This window comes from Pongo abelii, chromosome 12, assembly GCF_028885655.2.
Source record: "Pongo abelii isolate AG06213 chromosome 12, NHGRI_mPonAbe1-v2.0_pri, whole genome shotgun sequence".
Lineage (NCBI taxonomy): Eukaryota > Metazoa > Chordata > Mammalia > Primates > Hominidae > Pongo > Pongo abelii.
The window spans coordinates 96262032-96286264 of record NC_071997.2 but is presented as its reverse complement, the minus strand read 5'-3'; the positions used below and the strand labels follow the sequence as shown (position 1 = coordinate 96286264).

The window sequence follows — 24233 nt, the reverse complement described above, 5'->3', positions numbered from 1 at the left end:
ATGATTCTGTCATATTCATTGCATTTTTTGGAGCTGAGTCCCATGATAGCTGTTTTTAAAATCGACTTTATTTATTGTGGTCTGCTCCATTCCATGATCAGAACCTGATTTGGTCTCAGCCTTAGTATTCAGTTACCTCAGCCTGTCACTAAGCTGCAGCCCTTTAGTTTTGTTGTTGTTTCTGGCTTTGGGTTGGCAGTGATGGATACTATCAGTCTCCCCAAACGCATTAGAGGGGATCCCCTCCATTGTAACTCTTTTGGTGGTATCTGATTTTTGATGTTGATTATTAGCTGCCTTAATGCAGTAAGTTGAAGAGCTGTTTTAAACCTAAAGTTGGTCTCTATCAATAGAGTAAAAAATTAGCTTTTTAAAGAGAGTCTCACCCTGTTTCCCAGGCCGGAATGCAGTGGCGTGATCAACCTCGTGGGCTCAAGTGATCCTTCCACCTCAAACTCCTGAGTGCTGGGACCACAGGCATGCACCACCATTCCCAGCTAATTTTTTGTTTTGTTTTTGTAGAGACTGGGTCTCACTGTGTTGCCCAGGCTGGTCATGAACTCCTGGACTCAAGTAATCCCCCTGCCTTGGTCTCTGAAAGTGTTGGGATTACAGGCATGAGCCACTGTCCCTGGCCAAAAAAGAGCTTTTTAAAAAATAATTTTGTAGATTGACAAATGTGACTCTTGTAATTTTATTGAACATGAAAAAACCCAGAAATCTTTATTTGATATTAAACATTTTTAAAGGCATCTCAGTTATTGTTGTAATAACACATTAAGAGAAGTAGTGGTTTTTTATTTCCAACCTTTGTGCATATAGCTATTTAATGCCTACATGGATGGCTATTATTTCAGTTTTCTCAGTTATTATGAAGAGATTGGGTTTCATTCATTTGTAAAGTTTCAGCCAGACTGCCTTTCACAAATTGATTTGTCAAAATTGAATATTAATCTTGACATCCCAGTGCATTTTTGCCCTCAAACAGGCCTTTAAATGAAGCTGCAAACACACATTATCTGGTTGTTAATTGTTTTACAGATGAGAACTGGACTGATGACCAACTGCTTGGTTTTAAACCATGCAATGAAAACCTTATTGCTGGCTGCAATATAATCAATGGGAAATGTGAATGTAACACCATTCGAACCTGCAGCAATCCCTTTGAGTTTCCAAGTCAGGATATGTGCCTTTCAGCTTTAAAGAGAATTGAAGGTAAGCATTAATTTTTGTTAACCATCCAGTCGTAAGCCTTAGCATTATGTAACTCTGAGTAGTAATAGTATTTGAGCTTGAAAAGGCAAAGACAAGTTTACAGAGAGTGGTAGTTTGTATAATCCCAAGTAAGATGCGTAAAGTTTACCAGGTGCTGATGTGATGTGTGTGTTTCCGAGACGCTATGGAATGGCGGTGCTGTGGTGGTGTGAGCAGGGCCCTCTGTGCCAGCCCTCCTAGGCCACCTCTGCATAATGGATGATTTCACAAGCGGTGTGCTTGAGATCAGCATCTGTTGTCACCAGGTCCATTCTGTTTGATTTACCGTAGGATGGTGCTCCATGAGGAGAGTCTGCTAATTAGAAATGCGGCTCATCTGGCGTGAAAGAGTTATCTCTTTAGCAGAAATGGGAGAATTATGCAGTGATGATTGAAGGCTTAGGTTGGTTTTGCTGGAGGGCAGGAATCACATAGGGCGTGGAGGGATCATTAGGCTCTTCACCTCTGGAGAGAAGTCAGAAATTGCATTCAAGTAACAAGAAAATTATACTGATATGGCCCATAACTTTTGTACATTCATACATACAACCGAGAAAAAACTTCAAGAAATTGAATATATGACTCATCACCACAGTAATCTTGAGTGAAGTACCGAGAGCTTGGTGCCATGGCTCATAGCCAAAAGGGGTAAAGCCTGGGTTTGGGTCTCCGCTCTGCCGCAAACCAGCATTAAACTCTCGTAGCCCCAGTTTCTTCTTGAGGGAAAAAAATACTGAAAGAGGCATTCTTAAATATACCTCTTATCTCTAAAATGATGTCATTGTAAGATGGAATGGTTGGTAATATAATACCAAGGATTCTTAAAGTCCAAAAATCAAGCTTATAAGGGCAGTAAAGCAGGACTGAAGTTTTGGAAATGTACTTAGTTTCCAAGTTATATTAAATGGTAAGGAAGAAGAAATTTGCAATAGCCTACAAAATAACGTTTCTGTTTGTATTTACCAGTGCTCCTGAATCATTAGAAAAGAATAGAGTAGAAAACAATAGAAATAACATTTGTGAATTGCAGAGGATCCTAGAGAACATTTAGTCCAGTCCTTGAACTTGACATTGGGAAACTGAGCTTCCACGCATTTGATGAGTATCAGTGCTAGTACTAATCACACCAAGTATTCTTCCTGTCACATCATGACTTAAACAATACCATTGGTTACGTAACTCATTTCTGTTGTTCAGTTGCCCTTTGCTCCCCACACCCATTGCCTGCCACAAAAGAGTATTTTGCCATCTTCAGTATGTAAACATTTAGGGATATAGATGACGTGATCACATGTCTATTTACATAGTTAATAATTTAACTATGCATACACATTTAAACTTATTCATATAAAGTCATACACAGTTTAGAATTACTACTTTTTGCTGTTCTTACATTTCAGGAAGCTGTCCTGAATGGTGAGGACGTCACTATTGTTGTCATTGTCTCTACTCAGGCCCCCTTCCAGGTCATTTAATGCCCTGCTCCTGAACATGCCCTCTTCACTGCCACCTAAGTTGTTTGAGATGCAGCAGATTTTGAATCTAAGGATGATGCTATCCCAGGAAGTTTTGTCCCAAAACCCAGTATCTCGTCACATAAAATTAGGACAGTTGCATTTGTAATTAGTTAGGTGTGTATTTATGATCTTTGCAATGTGGAGATTAACGTGGAGATTAACTTTATTGATTTTTAAAGTGATTCTAAAAAGGCTGTTTGTGAGATCCAGCATTTCCAATTTTGAGATCATTCCCACAGGAATAATTACCGTATCTGATTGAATTTCTTTACTTGTTATTTTCCAACTTATTATTTCAGATGACTTCTATGTAAGCCAAATGTGGAATTAGTTGAGGTCATTTAAGGTTAATGTATCTTCTACAAACAGTGCTTTGTTATTCAAAATAAAGCACCAGGCAGTTTGTGAGATCTCGTAAGAAGTCAGGATTAGGGGATTTTCCTTTTCTGAGAAGGAATTTTGAAGGAAAAAGTGTACTTATATTCAGGTATATATTGTATATGAAAGAATTAGTGATGAAATCATACTTAACAAATAGTCACGTCGTTAATAGTGACAGAGACTTGGAATGCTATAGGACCTCAGTGCCAAGAAAGTATGATTTGGAATTGTATGATAAGGTGTCATGGAGGGTAGACTCTGAACGATTTAGAATAGTGATGATAATAGATTTCAGGAATGAGGCCAACATGGACGAAAGAAGAGAATGTGGAAGTGGGAATCTGCATGACTTAGATGGAATACACTTGGGAAACTGGTCAGAAAGAGCAGAGTTTTATGTTGGTGGACAATAGGAAATAAAGATTCGGGGCAGGATAGGACCAGATTATGAAATGTCTTAAACATTGTGCAACAAGCCTAAGCCGGGTAATATGAGCAATCAGAAATCATTGTAGGCTTATGAACAGACAGAAAGAAGATGGTGAAGTCAACATTAGGCAGACTTTGGTTGTGGTGGAATGCAAATTGGATTAGCAGAGGGAGATAATGGCAGTCAAGAGGCTCGTTGGAGAGCTTTTCAGCTGTTTAGATGTGTTACCACAAGAAACTGGAGTAGAGTGGCAGCAGGAAAACAGCAAAGAGATGGATATGCACCATTTTGATGGAAGAACCTACGGTATCTGCTAGCAGAAAAGGGAAGGTTGAAAATTACACAAAGATGATTCTAGGGTTTCTAACCTGAAGTAGAATGATAGTGCAAGTAATAGAAGTAGGAAGACTTTTGAGGAGTCTCATGATAAAATGGTACTGAAAATAGGGGTAATTGTTTTAGGGCAATGTAGAGGTCAAGAAGAGCTTAAGAAAATATAGGAGATACTACAGCATGTTTGGATCATGACCGGAATGATCTAGTAAGAAGGAAAAGCCAATAATGTAAGAAAGGCGATTGCAGGAGCAAAGACTTTCAGGAATAAAAAGGACAAAATTGTTTGTTTCTCAGGGAAGTATAAAAGAAGGTCATCATCTGACATTGAGATGGAAGAAAGGGTGTGGAAAATCAAAGAGAAAGAGGAAAATGTAAATAGACATCTTTAAAGGAGAGGACAAATGAATTAACTAGGGAAATGTAGTAGGGTCACCTACTGGTGCTGACAGCTTACTTGAGGTTAGTGGTTATGTCTTTGAAAAGAGGCTGGCCAGCACAGTTGCGTGATTTTCTCTTGTTCTTATGTAGGTGTGCAGTGTAGGTAGAGAGGTTGCAGGTTGGGTATTTTCTTGACCATTCTGGTAGAAAGAGGGAGTCATGGGGATTGAGGATTATATAAGAGAGCTTTATAGTGATTGACCGTGTAATCTACACTGAGAAGGAGACAAAATCAGGGAGTCAGTGATATGGAGAGTAGAGGGGAGGTTCTAGTGGGATTGAAGGATTAATGGAGTGAGATAGCTAAGGAAGCAAGTAGAAATGAATACTTGAAGAGAAAGTTATTATTGGTTGTAATGAGGGTTAGAAATTACTATGGATGATGTAGTTGATTGAAGAGGGGTGAAGAACAACATCACTGGGGGTGGGAGGTCAGATAGGTGAGTCAGGATGGAGTGCCTCTACCAATGATGAAGATGCCAAGGAATAGTAGCAGGGAAGATACATGGAGCCAGAAGTTCTGCAGGTAAATGCCACACCTCCGTGTGGCTGGTGATATCTAATTGCATATGCTTCAAGTGGACAAAGTTTTATTTTTAAAGGGGAAAAGGAAGAATGATCTTAAAGGGGCAGTGAGAACAAAGAGGATACCTATGCCCCTGCCAGGATTTATGGAATGTGGGAGATAAAGCCATTCCCATTTGAGAAGACTTCAAAGGAAAAAGAGTAATCAGGTACTACCTAGGTTACAATTTACACAAGAAGGTGAAGGGAACATCCAGAGGGAAGAATGAGGTCAGAAAGGATTTTGTTGATAAGCTCTAGAAGGCACAGAATGGGATTTGGGAGGGAGGCTTCTACAGGGAATGGGTGATTTTGCAAAGCCAAGAGGGGTTAAGAGTGCAGTGATGATGGATGACCTGGCGAATTTAGACTTGCTCTCAAATCTCTTACAGGAAGGTGAATAGTCTAGTTAAAGCCTCCTTTTAGGGATTCTTCTTTGAGTAGTTTATAGTATTAAGGGTGTGCAGTGGTGGGGATAGGGCAAGAAGAATAGTATTCTTGGCAGAGCATAATGAGAAAACATGGGTCTCCATTTCTGTGTTTTTGGTGGTGATGCTGAAAATGAATTCAAAATGTTGCTATAACATCTTTAAAAATGTGTGGAAGTCATTGCAGGGCATTTCAATGTTATAGACTTATGGAGAATACTGGAAATTTCTGAGCATTGAAAAAGTTCCTGTGTATTACTTATGTTTGTTTAAAAGGAGTTGGTCCTCAATTTTACTCACTGTTTTCATTTCTAAAATACTTGAACATATCACCATAAAATCAATTTGTTAAAAATATAAAGGAAATAGGATACTGAATAATAGTCAGCCATGGCTTGGTGCAGAATAGTTTGTCAGAGTGATCTGTATTTTCTAAGGAAGAAGTATGATAAAGGGAATGACCTGCAAGTTATCCCACCTTGATCTTGACAAAGTTTGTACTTCCGTGCCTTACTGCTCATTCATCAGTGATTTGGTATATGTTAGACTGAGCACCACAAAAGTGCACCATGGGCACGTCATTTTGATGCAGTAGTAAAAGCAGTGCCAGCCTCTATAGTGCCAGCCTCTGCAGCTGCCACAGGGGTGTTCTAGGGGTCTCTCTGGGCTCAGTGGTCATAAGTAATGTCAATACCAAAGGTTTCCGTGATGCAGTGAACAAGTTGAACTTTTAAGTTTGCCTATAATTCCAAGTTGGGTACATGGCTTTTAAAAAAATTATTGTAATTCAGTGGTCATAATTCAAGAATTAATCAGAAATACGAAACCATGCCACATTTGGTGAAGAATATAAAACACCCTGGAAACCATTCATCTGTTTATTTCATCCAGCAAGTATTTATGAAATGCCAGATACGTACATGGCACTGTTGTATTTGTTGAGGATACAGCTCTCATGGAGCTTAACTCCAAAGGGGGACTTGGACTGAAGTCTTGCCACCGGAACTGTAGCATGGAGACACTTTCAGCTGTAGCAAGAAACCTGCTGCCATCCCCTAAGTACAGGGAAGACGGAGGCTCCCAGCTCTGTGCCCACCCACATTTTTATACAGGGTTGAAGGTCCATGGGGAGCCTGGGTGTCATGCACCAAGGGTGTCTCCTAGGTTTCTCAAACTTGAGAGAGCCTGATGGTCACACAGGCAGTAAATACATAAATAAACAAGAAAATACCATATGGTATGATAAAAGCTTTGGAAAACAATAACCAGTATGCTGTGATAGAGAATTACTTGGAAAATTGCTTTATTCAGGGATGTCAGGGACATATTCTACGAAGGAAGGGCAGTCCAAACTGAAATCTCAAAGCCCAAAGGAGTTTGCCTTATGATGACCTGAGGAGAGAGAATTCCATATGGACGGAACAGCAACTGCAAAAGCTCTAAGGAGAGAACAAGCTTGGTGTGTTGAAGGACTAGCAAGAAGAAACAGCGTGACCAGAATGGAGGGAGGGAAAGGTAAGGGCCAGACCACCTGAGCCCTTGTAGATGATGATGAGATGTGTGGATTTTGTGATGAGTACACAGGAAAGCCATTAAAGGATTGTGAGCAAAGGTTTGACATGATTTGTCTTTTAAAAGATGAATATGGTGGAAAAAGAGACTGGTTGGGGTAGGGAGATGCAAGAGTGTGAACAGAGCTGGCTGGTAGGGGTTCGTTTAGTAGTTCATGTAAGAGATAATGGGGCCTCGTACCTGAGAGCTGGAGATGAAGAGAATTAGGTGCATTCGAGATACCATTGGAAATAGAATTAGCAGGAGTTGTTGATATGGATGTTGAGGGAAAGAGAAATCAAAGAGTACTCTTAGATGTGGAGTTTAAGCAAATTGTAGTGCCCTTTACTAGAGGGAGGAGCAGATTTAGGAAGGACACAGGAGTTTTGTTTTGGGCAAATTAAATTTGGCATCCACATAGAGCTGTTTGTCACAAGCAATTTTTAAATGTAATTCAGTAACTCATTAAGTAGAATTCATACATACATGCTCTATGGTGTATAATTACAAAAAGATATCCCTGAGAAAAGTCAAATCTCTCCACAAAAAGTTATAACCTCATTGGGAGTTTGTATAGAAAAATAAGAATAACCTACTTTGCAGTGATTTATCACCAGGCAGAAACTGGCTGAAGGGGTGTCTGTCTTACCCATAAAATGTGTTTTCATCATTGCTGCATCACACATCACATGGGTTAGATTGGTGTAGAATATGTGGAACCTAGTCCTGCTTGCACAGTGAACATTTTGCAAAAGGAGGAAGACACTTAGGGCTTTAGATAATTCTCCTCTGTTTTAGCTGAAAACATTTGGAGAATGTTGAATGGTTTATGATTTTTGGCTGTTTTGAATTATTTTCTCTAAATATATAGAGAAAAAATAGACAATCAAAAATTGGCGTGTGATACTATACATCATAGTTTTATATTGAGTGGACAAATAAGAACTGTGTTGCATTCATAAGATGGATAAATCAAGGAAGGTTTTGTGGAGGAATTAGGAATTGAGTCCAACTCTGAGAAATTTGTTGATTGGCTCAGCAGAAGGGAAGGAGAGTTTAAGAGCAGCCTTGGATAGAAAAGAGAGGATGGGCAGAGAGGTACAGATAGGAAGATATTAAGGAGGCCAAATCAGTGGGCTTCAGTGGCTGATTGACTTTAGGGGATGAAGAAAGGGAAGACTTCCAGATTTGGGGAGGACTATTATCAAGATAAATGCTGGAGAGGAGGTGGTCAGGATAGATTTTGGGAGGATGATAGTCAGGATATATTGTGGTGTCATTTATTAGAATGTGAAATACAAGGAGAGCACCTTTGTGGGAGATTGGATGAGGTAGATACTCTGGTTATGTTTGAGGTATCTATGGAGAATCAAGGGGAGGATGAGAGTTACAGGTCTGGAACTCAGAGAGAGATCTGAGCTGGAGATAAGAATTTATGAGTCACCCTCCGAGGGAGACTGTGGTGTCTAATGACTTTTGAGTACATAAATGATGTGAGGAGTATGAGCATTTTTAGGAAGATTAATGTGACAGTAACGTGCATAATGGAGGAAAAAAGTGACTGGCAATGTTAACACACCAAGAGTGAGATAAAAGGACCCCGTGCAGGGAAGCTGGCGCAGGAGGTGACTCCTCTGTTAGCATGGTAGAAGAAAATCCAAGGATTGCTATTGTTAGCCAAGTGAAAGTCTAAAACACAATTGCCAGCGCCCATGATATTGAGATGTATAAAATGGAATACATTATTTTAATTAATTGTTAATTGATTGGTTGACTAATTTATACTCCCTTGTTTAAAAAAGCCTTTAAAAGTATCTGACTATAGTAGAGCTGGTCAGACCCACACCTGGAATTAGGGCTAGTTCAGAGTAGAAGCACTGAAATGATTAAGTAATTGGATAGGGAGGCCAAGAAATAGGATTATAGTCATAGACTCTTTCAGTCCAGAAGGTACTCAGCATTCTCTACAAGTACCTTCTGAGACAGCCGCTTTCAGTTTAGAGCTGCTTTAATTGTTGATTCATTCATGCATTTATTCATGTATTCATTCAAAAAGAATGTATTGAACACATGCCATGTGCCACTACGCCTCAGATTGCAGTGCAAATTTAGTTTGCTTTTACCTGAGGACTATTTTCTAAATGACCTAAATTGCAACACATTTTCAATATACTATGGGACCTTGCTTTGTTTTTTTGTTTTTATATTTTAATTTTGTATTGTATGGCTATGTTCTCTGAAATGAAACTAATTTTTACACAAAGACTTCTGTTTTATAGCCTTTTTTCTTTTTGTTTTTTAAAGCCTAGATAACAGTTGCCTCAGATCATTAACTTAATTATCCTGTACTCTACATTTACTATTTCAGTGCTACCTAAGGAAATGGTAATATCATGAGTTTCTTATTCCATTTTTAGTTTTTTACATTTCACTTATTTTACTTTTTTTTCTTTACACAAGTAAAGCGTACGTGCTAAATTTTATTCTCGATTGTTACCTTGTCCTTGGTCTAGAGGCTGTAGTACAACCCTGTGCTGTGTGTGGCCTAATAAAATGTTGTAAATCTTATGTCATCTGTAATGTTTGTCAGTAAACAAATCTTTCGTATTTAGAAAGGAATATTATACCATATTTTTATTTATATAACTTCTTTCTCAAAATCATTTTGGGTATTTTTTATGTGCGTGGGGGAAAATGCTCACAGAAAACACCCAAGTAAATGTGATCTGGTGGAGCTGGGAGTATTAGCATTCATGCCGCCTTTGAGATAGTGCAACAGAATTTCCTCTTAACGTTCCTGCCACTAGAACCGCTTCATGGAGACACTTTTCAGCTGTAGCAAGAAACCTGCTGCCATTGCGTAAGTACAGGGAAGACAGAGGCTCCCAGCTCTGCCCCTACCCGCATTCCCATACGGAACTGAAGGTCCATGGGGAGCCTGGGTATCATGCACTGAGGGTGTTTCCTGGGTTTCTGAAACTTGAGAGAGCTTGATGGCCACACGGAGAACTTGCTTAACTAGGACTAGACTAGGGCTAGGGAAATCTGCATTTCCAGCAAGCCCCAGGAGAAGCTGCTACTGCTCATTTTCACCACAGTTTGAGTAGAAAAGTTATAGAGTGTTTTTGTGAATCGACTTCGCTACACAGAGAAATGGATTTGTTGTGCTGGTGTCAGAGAACATCATATCTTCAAGTAGTCACTGGACCTAATTTTGATTTCCACTGCTTCTTTCATTGTTTTTTTAAAAAAGCATATCTTATACATTGCTTTGCTTCAGATGTTAATATATGGTAATGATTTTATTATGCAATTAAAAAATTTTTTTCTCAAGTAAATGTTAAATTAAAAATGAAATATTTCATTTTATACAGGACCTCATGGTAAGGGACAAAACAAAGCCTGGGACTCGGATGCTGGAAAAATCATTTGCTTTTAATAGAGTTGATCCTTTTCATAGGTTTACCAATTTGGTCTTTGCTAAACTTTACAAATATATCTAAAATTTTATGTCTATGGATTTTTTTGGCAATTATATTGATCTCCATATGGCATTAAATGCCATTATTTCAAAATATTTCCTAATATGTTATTGACTGTATTAGAAATAATAATTAATTCACAGGATCAGATATACTGAAAATTAAATTATATGTTCTTCAAAAATATAATTGCTGTTTACTATAAGAGTATTATATAGCAGAGTTAAACTAATAAGACAGTCGTTACGAATTATCACCACTGTAATTGTTCCATAGGAGGGAGGATGAAAATGGGTGGATTGTGTACATTTTATAAGGTTTATGAAGTTTAAGGGAAAGGATTTGGGGGAAAGCTCTTGGCCTTTCCAAACTGCTGTTAATATACTCATTGATAGTAGAATATATGACCTTTGTTGGCACTTGGGAAGCTAAAGGAAAAATCAGCTGGGACCTTGATGATAATGAGGTCCCTGACCCACCCGGAAGGTGAGGTTAAATGTGTTTTCCTTTGGAAGGGAAGGGGGAAGTCAAGGGAAGGGAATTCCAGATCCTTTGCTCATGTCAGGAAAAACCTTCGTGGGGGCCAGGGGGCCAGGACTTAGTGTTTTAAACTTGATAAGTCTTACTAGTTTAACTCTGCTAATATTTGACTCCCCCCCCCCCCCAAAAAAAAAAGATAAACTTTGAGAGGTTTTAAATAAGAAATAAAACTGATTCTTATTTATCCTGAAACCAAGCATTCTGCATTGCAAGGGCCATGCCTTCTTTGCTTCAGGACTTTCATGTGTACAGATTCCTAAATTTTAAGTTACACAGCTGCTTCATCAAACTTACTCATCATAGATTCTAGTTCTCTTAGGCTAGTTACATCTGAAAGTGGTATTATGCTTGTGAATGTATTGCTTTAGCTCATATAATTTGTTTAAAAAGGTTATTTTGGGGGAATCCAGTTAACACTGCTTATCAAGTTTAGAAACACTAAGTCCTGGCCCCCACAAAGGTTTTTCCTGACATGAGCAAAGGATCTGAAATTCCCTTCCCTTCACCAAAGGAAAACACATTTAACCTCACCTTCCGCGTGGGTCAGGGATCTCATTATCATCAAGGTCCCAGCTGATTTTTCCTTTAGCTTCCCAAGTGCCATCAAAGGTACTTGTTTATAAGGCAGTAAGACCATTATGCAACTTTAAATTTTATCCCGCTCTGTTTGTAAAGACAATCACAAGTTGACAATATTCTTTGTCTTTTCTTTTTTGGAGCATATATACATAAGCACACACACGTATACATATTCGTGTGTATGTATATCTGTAAACAGATATGTAAAGTGACTTTAAAATAAAAGTACATGTGTTTCATTTTAAATTCTAGCAGTGTCATTGGGAAAGAAAGTGTAGACAAAGTTACATATTTTTGTAAGTAGTATACTTTTATTTATGTTGACAGTTAATATTTAAAAATTTTTTGTTACAGATACAAATTTTGGGGAGAATTTTCCTTAGAAACATGTTTTAAATCGTTGTTTTGATGTCTTGATAACTGGTACCAGGAAAATAAAAAGGGTTACCAAAAGGCAAAAACCAGTTTCAAATTATCTGGGAAATAAAAACAGGAAACTCAAGGAACTTGGCCTGAGACCAGTTGGAGAGGAGCAGTTGTTGGTTGAATAATTATACCTGCATTTTAACTGTTGGAAGTCATACAGTGACCTTCTGGTTGTTGTGATTTCTTGTGCCCGTCAAAAAAAAAAAAAAAAAAGTCACAATTAAATATTTTATATCCAGTTACCAACAGGAGTGTGAGTGTAAAGGAGCCTTTTTATTCCTACACATTAGGTTACAAAAAGGATTGGTATAAAAAACAAATTTTCCAGTTGACATTTAGAGTGATACTTTCTATACAGTCATCTGTAAACAGCATAATAATGTTGTATACCATTCATTCATGGATTTTTTTTCACCTTTTTCTTTGTTTTAACTCTTAACTCTGAGCTTTGAAGCCATCTCTTCTGTCCAAAGATGTGCCTTGTTCAAGCACCTTTCTGTCCTCTTCCCATACCTAATCCCAGGTTGGTTAAAGGAGCACCAGAAGTTATAGGTGAGCAGGTTTTGCTACATCTGGGCTTTATTTCAGGATTAAATAGAATGTACTTACTATGTGTTTTTAGAAGAGACTTATTGTTAACATTACAAGGACAAAAACAGCCTGACACGTTGAGCCAGATAAATGGTGTTCTTGAGGGCCGTGCCTAAAACTCCACCTATCCAGGATGCTTAAAAAACGTTGGTCTAATGACTGACCTTAGCAGGGTGACATGTTCACTGCTGGGGCAGCCCTGAGCACTCCTGCGTGTGTTTGTGGTTTCTGACTTGGCTGTAGGTGACCTCTCAGTTTTTCCCAGGGCTTGGCATGTGCTCTGTAACACAGAGCTGCTGAGCTGCTGAGTTGCTGCTTTGCCCAGCTGTGTCCGGCTAAGCCCTGGCCCCCACAAAGGTTTTTCCTGACATGAGAAGGGATCTGGAATCCCAGCCCAGGAGGCCTTCTGAGCTGCTGGCAAAGGCTGCTGTGAGTGGAGACCACTCCCCATGGCAGAGCTCCCTTCCCTCTAAGGGGAGCTGGAGCTGTCCCTTCTGTGTCCACAGGGGTTCTCCGCCTCCTGCAGAGCGGAGCTGCAGCCCCAGGCTTGTCTCCATCAACCAGAGGGTTTGCATAAGCAGGAGCTGTCAGGCAATTAAAACCTCGTTAGTTAGTGTAATTAGTATTCCAAGACCACGATCTGGGATTTTGGACAACTCAACCAAGCTGGACAGTTTATATCCTGCTTATGAGAAAAAAAAAAATAAAAGTCTGTGCAAGGGAAGTTCAAGAAAGAGTCTGGGAGCATAACCACTTTAGCATAAACTCACAGGCAGTCAAAAAGTGATCATTTCAAATGTTCTTATAATTGTATCACTATAGGTGAGGAATCTCTATTAGACACTGTGTTTTTTCTACTCACCTGTCTTGCCAGTATTATGTATTTACTAGTATCTTAAGAGATCCTCAGAGGGAAAAAAAAAAGCTCTTAAATAAAGAGGGTTTTAATTAAAAAAGAAAAAATAATTTGCTAATGGGAGGAAGCAGGGCTGAATGCATACCATCATACGTAAAAATATACCTCTAAGCAAAGCTCTACTTTCCTCCAGTTCTTGTTGAAGGTTAATAGAGCTAACCTTACATGAAAATTGTAAAGATGGCCAAATTTGTCTTTTTCCCACTATGCCCTCCCTATTCTTTCAGTTTTTTTCCACCTCAGAAACCCAGTGTCATCTTTCTCTCGTTTCCACCAGTAACTGTAATTTAGGAAAAATTTTAAATTGTTTACCCTTTTTGATTGGTTGTACCCTAGAGTGTTACCTCTGCCAGCATCCCCACATTTTAATCCTAATTGTGAAATTCATATTGAATTCAATCCAGAAGGAAGGAGCAAGGATTTCTACAGTCAATGATACCCCTTCCTGACTGAGCCCTGCTCACTTGTGGAGGATTGTCCTGGGGCTGGCCCACTGCATAGGGGCACTTGAGATGAATATGGAAAGGACCTCGCCCTAAGAAGTCTAGTGGGAGAGATCAGATACACAAGGAGTTACAATGAGGGTAGAGCAGCCATACCCAGTGTGAATAGTGTTATGCCCAGTAGACACTCTGGAAGACATTGATAAACAAGAATCAAAGCTAACTTTAATCAGTTTAAAAGCTACTTTGTGATTTATAGACACATATGTTTACTTCTAGAATCAGCACTTCTTTGTTCTTTGTGAAATGTATAACTTTCTCAAGAAAGGTATTTAAGAGCACTAAAATTAAATATTTGAGTTTTTTTAAAGAAACATTCTAATAATAAAATTTGACTCATTCCCTAGTTCATGTTGACCTTCACTAAGCATACTGTTCTGGGGCATTTGAATAATTTGTTTCAAAAGCTATGAGACCATTCTTTTAATGGTGCATACGCTGTAAGATAACAATGGATTCCCATTGGTTGATGATACATGCAAAGGTAGGGATATACTCTTACAGTGTGCCTTCCTGCTTTTGATTCGTGGTTTCTCTTGCTAAGTGTTTTATGCATCAGGAGGAGGTGACAGCAGTAAGTGGTGCCTGTAAGGTTGGAAAAGGGAAGGAATTAACATGAATTAATGTCTGTGTGAGTTTTTAAGGAACTGGAATGTCCCTCTAAATCGAGGATGTGTTTTTTTTTGTTTCTGGTTGACAACTTCCTAGTTTTCCTACGCTTCATTATTCTTTTCTCTGTCAGTGGGATTTTTTTTCAATTTCCCGAAAAGCAAATGAAGTGCTTTTTCCTTATCAGTAGCCTTTCTTTTCCTGTTCCAATAACAAAAGAACAATACCGGAATTTAATAATGTTAAAAAATTGCTGTGTCTTTTTCTTAATATATCCATTTATTTGTCTGCAGATAAAATCCAAGTTTTACAGACATAGAGGAAAGCTGTTTATAAGTAAAATGAGCTACTATTGTATCTTGTCCTTGTCGGGGTTTTCTTTTTTGTCTTTCACCCAGTTTAGAAAGTGAATTTTTTTCTCTTTAAAATGTGTTCCCATGTTCTGTTATTAAGAGGAAAAGTCCTGAAAATACAAAGATAGGTAAAAACACTGGTTATCCTCTAATAGAAGGACACTTTAAAGATTCCTAAAACACATTCTGATCTTGTTTATGTATCTGTATTCTATTAAAGATTGTTATTTACTGTTCCTGCTGCCTTGGGGAAAAAAAAGTCCAATCTGCCTCACAGACTTTTTATAAATATCAGAGTTGTGGTTTTGCAACAGTGTACATGAAAAGACACTTGTTTCAGTGTTTGAGTTCATGGCAGGGTGCATTAAAGTGGCTTCTGCAAGTATCCTTGAAGCCACATTGAGGAGGGAACTTGGGACTTGTTCCATGGTGGTCCTGCTGTGACCTCAGAGGACCTTGCTTGCTGACTTTTTTAAGGCATGAAACAAATTCTCATATTCTCAGTCGTGTCTGACGCAGATCTGGGTACTAGTCAGGGTTCTAAACTGCCTAAATAAATATTTTGCATATAACATCTAAAGTGACATTTATCTCTGTGGTACTAAAAAGAAAATACTATTCCACTTACATGTTCTTGGTGCCCTTTGGCATTTTGATTGCTAATTACAATAGGACCTCAGATTGCTTTCTGATTGAGACCTAACTTATTTCTGTTTCATCTGGAATTTTTCAAATACAGTTATTATGTGGTGTTAACACTTCATTGCAACATGGAACTCCCAAAAATGTTGTGTATGTATTATTTCATGCCTCTCAGCCTGGCTTCATGTCTGTCTAAGTACAGGTCTTATTATAATGTTGCCCTTGGGGGTCCTTTTGATATATCAAGAACTAAACCTCTTTAGTCAGGAGAGTGTATTCTATATGGATTTATAATAAATAGTCTGTGTTCATATGCATAGGAAATAATGCATTTTCTGAAAAAAATTATGCATGTGACTTGTATTTTTTGTACTTTGTGTGCCAGAAGAACATTGTATACAAATAAGTCCCATATGCATGTATGAATTTATATAGCTACATGTATATAAGCACATATACATCCATGATGATATCATAGGTAATATGTGGAAATAAGTGCAACCATGTGATTATTTTTATCTTATTCTTTGTGTGTGTGTGTGTGTGTACAGTTACCTGTGTGCTATTAAATATGACAGTGCCGATAATAGTGTTACATTCTCTGGTTAAGAGTTTCCTGAGAATTTTGGTCTTCCTTAATGGTGCACATTAGTTATAGACTCTTAACCCGTGAGATACATTCCAGTGGTTCGTTTCTAAGAATTGATGTAATATTATGCACTTTGTAAATAGCTTATAGAGGATAAGCTATGACTCTTCAAATAAATATTATTCAAACTGCTTCCATTTTCATTTCCCTTATCACTATAACAACCACACCCAACTTTGCAATTAAATTGTGTTGTCTATCTGCTTCCCGCACACTAGTGAAGCTGACCCTATTGAATTCAAAGGAAATATGAGAGATAAAGTCGAAAACTGTCTTCCTTTTGTTGACATTTCTAGAGCAACAAGTCAGAAAGCTTGTCTCCCTTTAGGTAGACCAGAGCTGCTACGGGTCATGATTAGATGGTATGTCCACTAGTAACTGTGATGACGCCCAACAGAATTATTTGAAACATTCTCAGTAAATAACCAAGAACTCCAGTAAGCCAAAGGGGAGTAGCTGTTAACTTGCAGTTTCAGTTTTCTACAAATGGGGGCGGGGGGGCGAGGACAAAGGTAAAGAACGACATAAAATGGAAGTCACCAAATTTCTGCATTTAACCCATTCCAGCCCAGTCCAAGTGAAATTGTGTTTTGGAGAAGCCTCCATATTTGGCCATCGAGAGATTGGCAGTGGGAGTTCTTGGCTGTATTTTACTGCTCTCTTTATTGAAATATTTGCCACATCTGACAGTTCTGTCACTGTTCAGTTCAGAGGGATTTTTAAATCATGTACTGACTTTGATGCTTCATGCACTTGTATTATTTGTCTATTCCTCAATCATACTAACCTTTCTATCAAGATTTTTGCCATATGACTCATATCAAAGTTTTTAAGACATATTTAAAACAAATGAATTTTAAATAGTGGCCCATTTGTTGTATGTTAAATTTGATATACAAAATTTTATACATCTTAAATTTATGTATCTTTGATATCTTAAATTTGATATACAAATGGTGGCCCATTTGATATATGTTTGCTTAACATAATGTAACATGATTGATTTTGTTATATTTCCCATGAGCTGAGGTACTGTTGTTTTCTATTACCAGAGAAGACATTTCAGATCTTTTAAATCTTATGTGAAGTACTTTCTAAGAAGAGAAGTAAAATGATTATATCTCACATTAGTTACTATTATCTGCAGCATCAAAAATAAATGAATGTCCCCAGGAAAAAGGTTATAAAATTACAACACCTAGACACATTGAGGGATTAGGAGGTAGTAAATGTGAAATGGGCTTACGAATGACTTTATTCACTTAACTGGCATTTTGGAGGGACTCAGGCTGTCAGGAAAATGAACCAATCTGTATTAATATAAAGCGCTAGAAATATAAATAAATCATGTTTGAAAGCGATACCAGGATTTTCCTTGAATGCTGCTGAATAAATTCTGCTTGTTAAATGTCAGTGAAATATATGTCACCTGCATGCATAAAGTGAGAGGGCCACAAAAAATATCCACTTACTGCTTTGAAATATTTAAGCCCTTTAATGTTCCTTTGACCTTCAGTTAAAGGACATAGTCTCATAGCAGAGGAAATGCCTCAAATTCTAGCATCTGGGTTTGTTTCTTTATACTTTTTTGGCATAGTTACAACAGTAGGGCTTTTCTGTCCTTTAATTTTTTTCACAGTACAGTCAACACAGGCTTTTCACACAAGCGGGAAAGGACGGTTGTGAGGCCAAAAGCAATATGTTTCTTCTCTGTGCTCCACGGCAGAGCCTAATTGAATGGCTTGTTGTTTCAGAGGGAGCCCAGAACCAACAAGCAGACAAAGAGAATCCCACACAAATACAAATTGCATATAAAATTAGATACCTACACACGTGCATATCAATGGATATGTACTAAAAATGCAGTCAGTGATCTCTTATTTTGAGCTCGTTGGCTTAGTCATCATGTTCCAATTCTTTCATCTGTGCATAGTTTTTGGATTTTCATCTGAATTTTCAGCTGCCTGAAGATGTTTCTTCTACAACTGAAAAGAGAACCTAGTTTCATTACATACACTTGTAAAGTGTATATATTTGGATGGGGGTGCTCCATTTCAGCCCTATTCATATGTCAACCATATTGTCATTTATCATTAGCAAAAGGTCACTTTTAAGCTTTACAAAATGAAATGGTGAGATCCGATTTTCCATTAATTAAAAAATATACATCATAACAGTAAGCTGGAGACATCTTCATATATTCGTGTTTTCCCTGCTTTACATCCAATAGGTTTCTGTGTGTGAGCTTCTCCTGAAACTGAATAATAGAAGCACACCCTAATGCACCTTTTTTAATGGGAATTCAGTTGGGTACCATATGCCTTTCTCACTGCTGAAGGCCTTCATGCTTTGGCATCTCTGCTCTCATCTAACCGGTGATTGTGGGCCATTTGTCTGGTTCTGACATGGAAATATTAGGAAGCAGTGCTGTTATATACAAATCCTTATAGCCTTAAAATTAAGTGCAGCTCTCAAAAGTAGCCTTAAAAGTTAAATGACACACAAAAGCTTGTTTTGTCTGAAGTTTATTTGTTTATTCTGTAGTGTTACATTGGATAGGGTAGTTATCAGCCCTTAGCAAATGCCTACTTAGTTTTCCTTAATCTGTTATTCATTCATTCATTCAACAAATGTTTATTGAGCGCCTGCTCTGTTCAGACACTGTGCTAGATTCAGTGCAAACAAGACAGATAAGGTTCTAGTCCCCCTCGAGCTTTCAGTCTTAAGTGGCAAAAATAAAATTATATGATTGCTGTTGACGTACAGGGTACTGAGACTGAGATAGGATAGCTTGAGAAAGTCTCTCCTCTGAAGAGCTGATGGTTTAAGTTGGGCTGAAAGGTAAGAAGGAGCTGGCTGTACAAAGAGCTTGGGGAAGAACATTCTAGACAGAGTGAACTCGCCCATGTTCAGTGACCCCAGTATGGGGGAAAGAGTTTTGTGTCCCGAGGGACTTAAAGTTGTGATGTGGCTGTAGTGTACTGAGTGAGTGTTGGGGAGAGTGGCAGAAGAGGAAGCTGGAGAGGTAGGGAAGGGCTCAGTTACATAGACAACATGATAAGGAGTTTGGATTTTATTCTAAGTATAATGGGTATCCATGAAAGAGTTTGAAGCTTCAGATGGAGATGAGAGGATGCCCTTTTTAAGATCAACTGTGGCTGCCATGTGGAAAATGGATTGTAGCAGGAAGCTGGAGTAGAATCAGAGAGATTATTTAGGCCACTGAAGGAGAGCCCAGCCAGGAGACTGCTATGTGGCTGGACCAGGGTGCTAGCAGAGGAGTTGGATAGAAGGCAGTAGATTCTCTGTTCCATTTGGAAATATAGTTAAAAGGGCTCAAATAGGTTGGATTTGGGGGTGAGGTTGGGGGTAGACTTCAGAGTGACCCCAGGGTTCTGGCTTGAGCAGTTGGTACCATTTCCTAAGATGGGTAAGACTGGGCAAAAACTAAGGGGAGTCAAAATTACCTGCTTGAGAAACTGAGAGTATACTGGAGGCAGAAGTGATTCTGAGTCCTTTTCTTCGTATGGTGATGCTATTTGGAAATCAAGTTATTAGAGTGTTTCACTACCTGGAACACATCAGTAAAATTGTGAAAATTCCACCTTGGTAGCTCTTGGTTACAGCTCTTCAGCTTTGTCTTGTGCTGTTTTATCTAATCCTCTGTCTCTTCTGTAGGCTGTGTTTCTCTGACCTTTGGAGAAGGCTTTTGTTTCTTCCCCAGGGATGTCAACAAAACCCATATCCCAATTTGTTTGGCTTCCCTTTAAAATTGTTCATAGATTCTTTCTGTAAGTTTTTCACTACATGCATCTACTATTTCAGGCATTATTATTGTCACACTAGAATCCCGGTGGAACCAAAGCTAGCTGGGGGAAATGAAAGATTGTGAGTGTCATATCTCATGCACACTCCAGAGCATGTGGAGAAGCCCATACCATTTAAATCATTCTTCCTCCATCCCCTAACTGAGGACTCATGTGGTAGGACCTTATTATACTTAGTCTATGTCTGTGTGCTTATCATACCACATTTTATTTTCCTATGTGCCTGCCAATATCCTCTGAAAGCAGAGACGGTGCCTGGCATCTAGGGGATAGTTAATGAGTGTCTGATGATTTAAAAAAATAATGGATTGGGGCTGGGCACAGTGGCTCACGCCTGTAATCCCAGCACTTTGGGGGTCCAAGGCAGGCGGATCACTTAAGGTCAGGAGTTCAAGACCAGCCAGGCCAACATGGTGAAACCTTGTCTCTACTAAAAATACAAAAATTAGCTTGGCATGGTAGGGTGTGCCTGTAATCCCAGCTACTCAGGAGGCTGAGGCAGGATAATCACTTGAAACTGGGAGGTGGAGGTTACAGTGAGCAGAGATCGTGCCACTGCACTCCAGTCTGGGTGACAGGGTGGGATTTTGTCTCAAAATAATAATAATTAATAATAATAATAATGGATTGGAACTATGGAACTAAATTATAAAAGATAACTTACATAATATGCTAAAAAATGGGACTTTATTGCCATTGAGGAACCTAAATTATAAAAGATAACTTTCATGATATGCTAAAAGAATGGGAACTTTATTGCCATTGCAAGCTTGTGAGGAGAGAGGTAGCATGTGAAGTTAAGAATAGAATGACCGGTTCCTTGATTGAAAACAATCAATAAAGGTGCTGTGAACAGATTATCAGAAAGTATCTGTAAGTATAAAACACATTCAGAATTTAGAAAACAAGATGTAACTCCTACTACAACACTGCATTTGTCCTCTGAAAGGAAGAGACATCACAGGTTTAGTATTTTTTGACCTGTCATTTGATTTTAGTTTATGCCTAATTTCATTTAAGCTTACCCTTTTGGCCCTAGTCCCATTTCTTTTCAGTATTTTTGCTGCCAGTTTTTCAGATACAGAAGGAAAATCATATTTGCTGTGTGCAGTTGGAAGAAACCCTGGCACAGTTCCTCCAGAAACCAAAGACAGAAATTATTAGCCATATCCAGACCAGTAGCTGACTGGCTCCAATTCTTCCTCCCATGAGCATTCCTGATTAATGGGAGAATCTGTTCTGTAGTCGAACAGCCTCTTTCCTGAGCCCAGTCTGTCCTGGCTTCAGAGCATGACCAGCTGTGCAGCTGAAGCCATTGCCAGGGCTCTGTTTCTGATTCTGCTCCTCAGCGTGTCGGAGGTGGTGGATGGGGAAGCAGAGAGGTGGGAAGAGCATCCAGGTCAGTTCAGACGTTTCAGCAGGTAACAGACGTGGTGCCGTCCACCCAGAATCCTGCCATTTGCATTGGACTCTGTCCTCTTCAGAAGGCTGTCATTCTGCATGGTGCAGATGTTGCTGTCCTTCCCTTATTCTTTTGTCTTTTGTCCAGACCACTTAGCTTCTGTGTCTGTGGTGATTAAATGCTTTGTAAGTTTTTCTGACGTCCTTTTCTTCACCCCTCTTCTCTCTTCCCCTACTGTCTCACCCACCATGCCTCTTCTATTTTCTGTTTGCCTTTCTTTCCTCTCAGCTATTGCATTTTCCCCTTTACACTGAAATAGCTTTGTTTATTGGCCTGTTTCCAGCAATATTAACATATTTCAATTTTTTACTCACCTGTTTACCAATTTAACAAAGCTAAGGTGGTTCATGGCAGTATTTGGGGCCTGAAATAGGAAATACTGTCATAGCAGATTGTATATGTTCAATTTCTGTTACCTTTCTCTTATCTTTCTTCCTTATTCTAGACTCAATCTATTTCATTTCAGGGGTCTGTTATCTGAGTGTTTGGAGTTTGGGATTCTTGTAGGATCTTCAAAGCTAAAGACCTATCTCTGCTGCATCTCTGAGATCTTAAAAACAATAATATGAAGATCCAGAATAAATTGGTGTCAGTTAAACTCTAATCAAAGAAGGTTTAAATGCAGTGAGCATTTGAGTGATAAATAAGGTATGGCCCTAACCCAAAAGGCCTCCAGTTTTCTTGGGAGACAGGCATGAACACCACTCACTAGAATAGAAAGTAGAATGAAATAAGTACTTTCATAATTTACAGGTACAGGGAAAATGCACAGGATTACTGAGAAAGGAGTTATATTCTGACTAGGAAAATCAGAAATCGTGGCATTTTCTGTGAACATTGAAGGATGAACAGGATTTCAGTAAATGGGGAAGAAAGGCAGGAGGGCTTCCTAGACCAAGGAGGTGATGGTGGTGGTGGGTGGAGGAGAACTGTGCATGCCGATCTTCTGTGCAGCACTGGGTGGCAGGCACATTGCATCTAAATGAGCACTAACTATGCTTTCAAGAAGTTGGGACTAAGGGAATAGGTGCAGGTTAGAATTGTAGCCTGAAGGTAAAGTAAGAGCTCAAGGAGGAGTGTTTACTTTCTGAATTTTAGAAATGTAGCATGTTTATAAATAGAAAGAGCCAGCAGAGAGGGAGAAATTCAAGGCACGGTGCAGGAGTGCAAGGCCCCAGGTAACACGACAGACTCTTCTTTGAGTCCTGCTTCTCTCAGTTTTCATGTTTGAGCTCTTTTTATTGTTTGCTTTTTGAGACAGTCTGGCTCTGACACCCAAGGAGAAGTGCGGTGGTGCAGTTACGGTTCACTGCAGCCTCCACCTCCCCGGGCTCAGCTTCCCAAGTAGCTGGGAATACATGTGCACACCACGCTGCCTGGCTAATTTTTGTATTTTTTGTAAAGATGGCATTTCATTGTGTTGCCTAGGCTGGTCTTGAACTCCTGGGCTCAGGCAGTCCACCCAGCTCGGCCTCCCTAAGTGCTGGGATTACAGGGATGAGCCACCGTGCCCAGCTGCTTGAGCTCTTTATTCTGCCATGTCCGGGTTCCCCTTTTCTGTGCAATGCAGAGGTGGTATAAAGCCATTAAACCAAGGAATCAGCTTCAGAAACAAGGTAAAGCTGCCTTCACTCACTAGGAAATCACGTCTATAGATCACCGTTCTGTTGGCAGGGTCAAATGACTGAGGTGTCTGTGTCTTGATCAAAAGTTCTGTTTCCACTGGGTCTCTGTCCTGAGGTCTCCATGGATCTGTGACCTTGGACAAGTCATTTAACCTCTAGGCACCTTCCTTGCCCTCTCTGTTAAAATGAGATGATGGTCCCAGAGCTGTGTCCTAGGCCTCTCTGTCACCACCACTGGAGTTGTTTAAAATCCAGGCTGTATCGGTTCTGTCTCCTCTTCTCCTCCCACTGCCTTCCCCACTTCCCCTTCCTCTCTCCTGCTGTAGTCATTAGCCTGATGTATCCTGACATTATCCCTGTAATAAATATAAGTGGAATTTGCTAATTAAATGCTAGCATATTTAAAGAAAGTTTCCAGCAATCAGTAGAGTAGCTGAGTGGTTTATAGGCTTCCTATTCAAGAGGGAGGTGTCCTAAGGTTTAAAACTAAGGTTCTAGTCATAAAGAAGGCTTTTTATTGTTAGGACAACATGGTAATTTGGTTGAGAGAGGACTTACTCTCTGCAACATTAAAAGATACGTATACTTTTGACAGTTTCAGTAGTAGCTTTGTCCTTTTGATTTACTTCTTTGGACAGTTGTGATTGACATCAGATTGAACACATGGTTCAGTAAAAACTACAGCTCCTTGAAGTACTTTTGTTAATATTCTAATCTCCTATTTGCATCATTAACAAGAGCACATTTTATTGCCACTAGAAATAGACTCATTGACATCCCAGAATAGGTAGTTTTGATATTAGCTACTTGTTAAGGCTGCCCAGGCCATTCACATTCCATGTTCTTGATAATGTACCACGTTCTTGGTACACAGCCCTTACTTACCACATTGAAGAGACTGAATGCACTGATTTTAAGAAGGAAGTCTTGTGCCTCCTAGGGGGACTAGCTCTTTTAGTATTATTTCTCTTATTTCTGAAGCTTATGTTAGAATCTGAGCATAAAGCTTCTTTTCATTTTTCCTGGAGCCAATTATTATCTCAAAATGAGAAGTGCATGAGTAAATAGATTTAAAGGGGGCTTTTGGGAAATGTTCTGACATACGTGACCTGCGCAGCACATCTGAAATA

The 24233-nt window shown here is 39.1% G+C and overlaps 1 protein-coding gene across 4 annotated transcripts in view; it reads left to right on the top strand.

The window, feature by feature from the left end:
- CRIM1 (cysteine rich transmembrane BMP regulator 1) overlaps positions 1-24233 on the top strand; it is a 195651-nt gene that overhangs the window by 39930 nt on the left and 131488 nt on the right. For 3 of the 4 annotated variants that reach the window (XM_024242035.3, XM_024242037.3, XM_054548230.2), the window contains exon 2: positions 1042-1215. The exons of the other annotated variant lie outside the window; for it this stretch is intronic. In XM_024242035.3, the coding sequence (XP_024097803.2) occupies positions 1042-1215 (174 nt within the window). The remainder of the gene's footprint in view (positions 1-1041; positions 1216-24233) is intronic. 4 annotated transcript variants of the gene reach the window in all.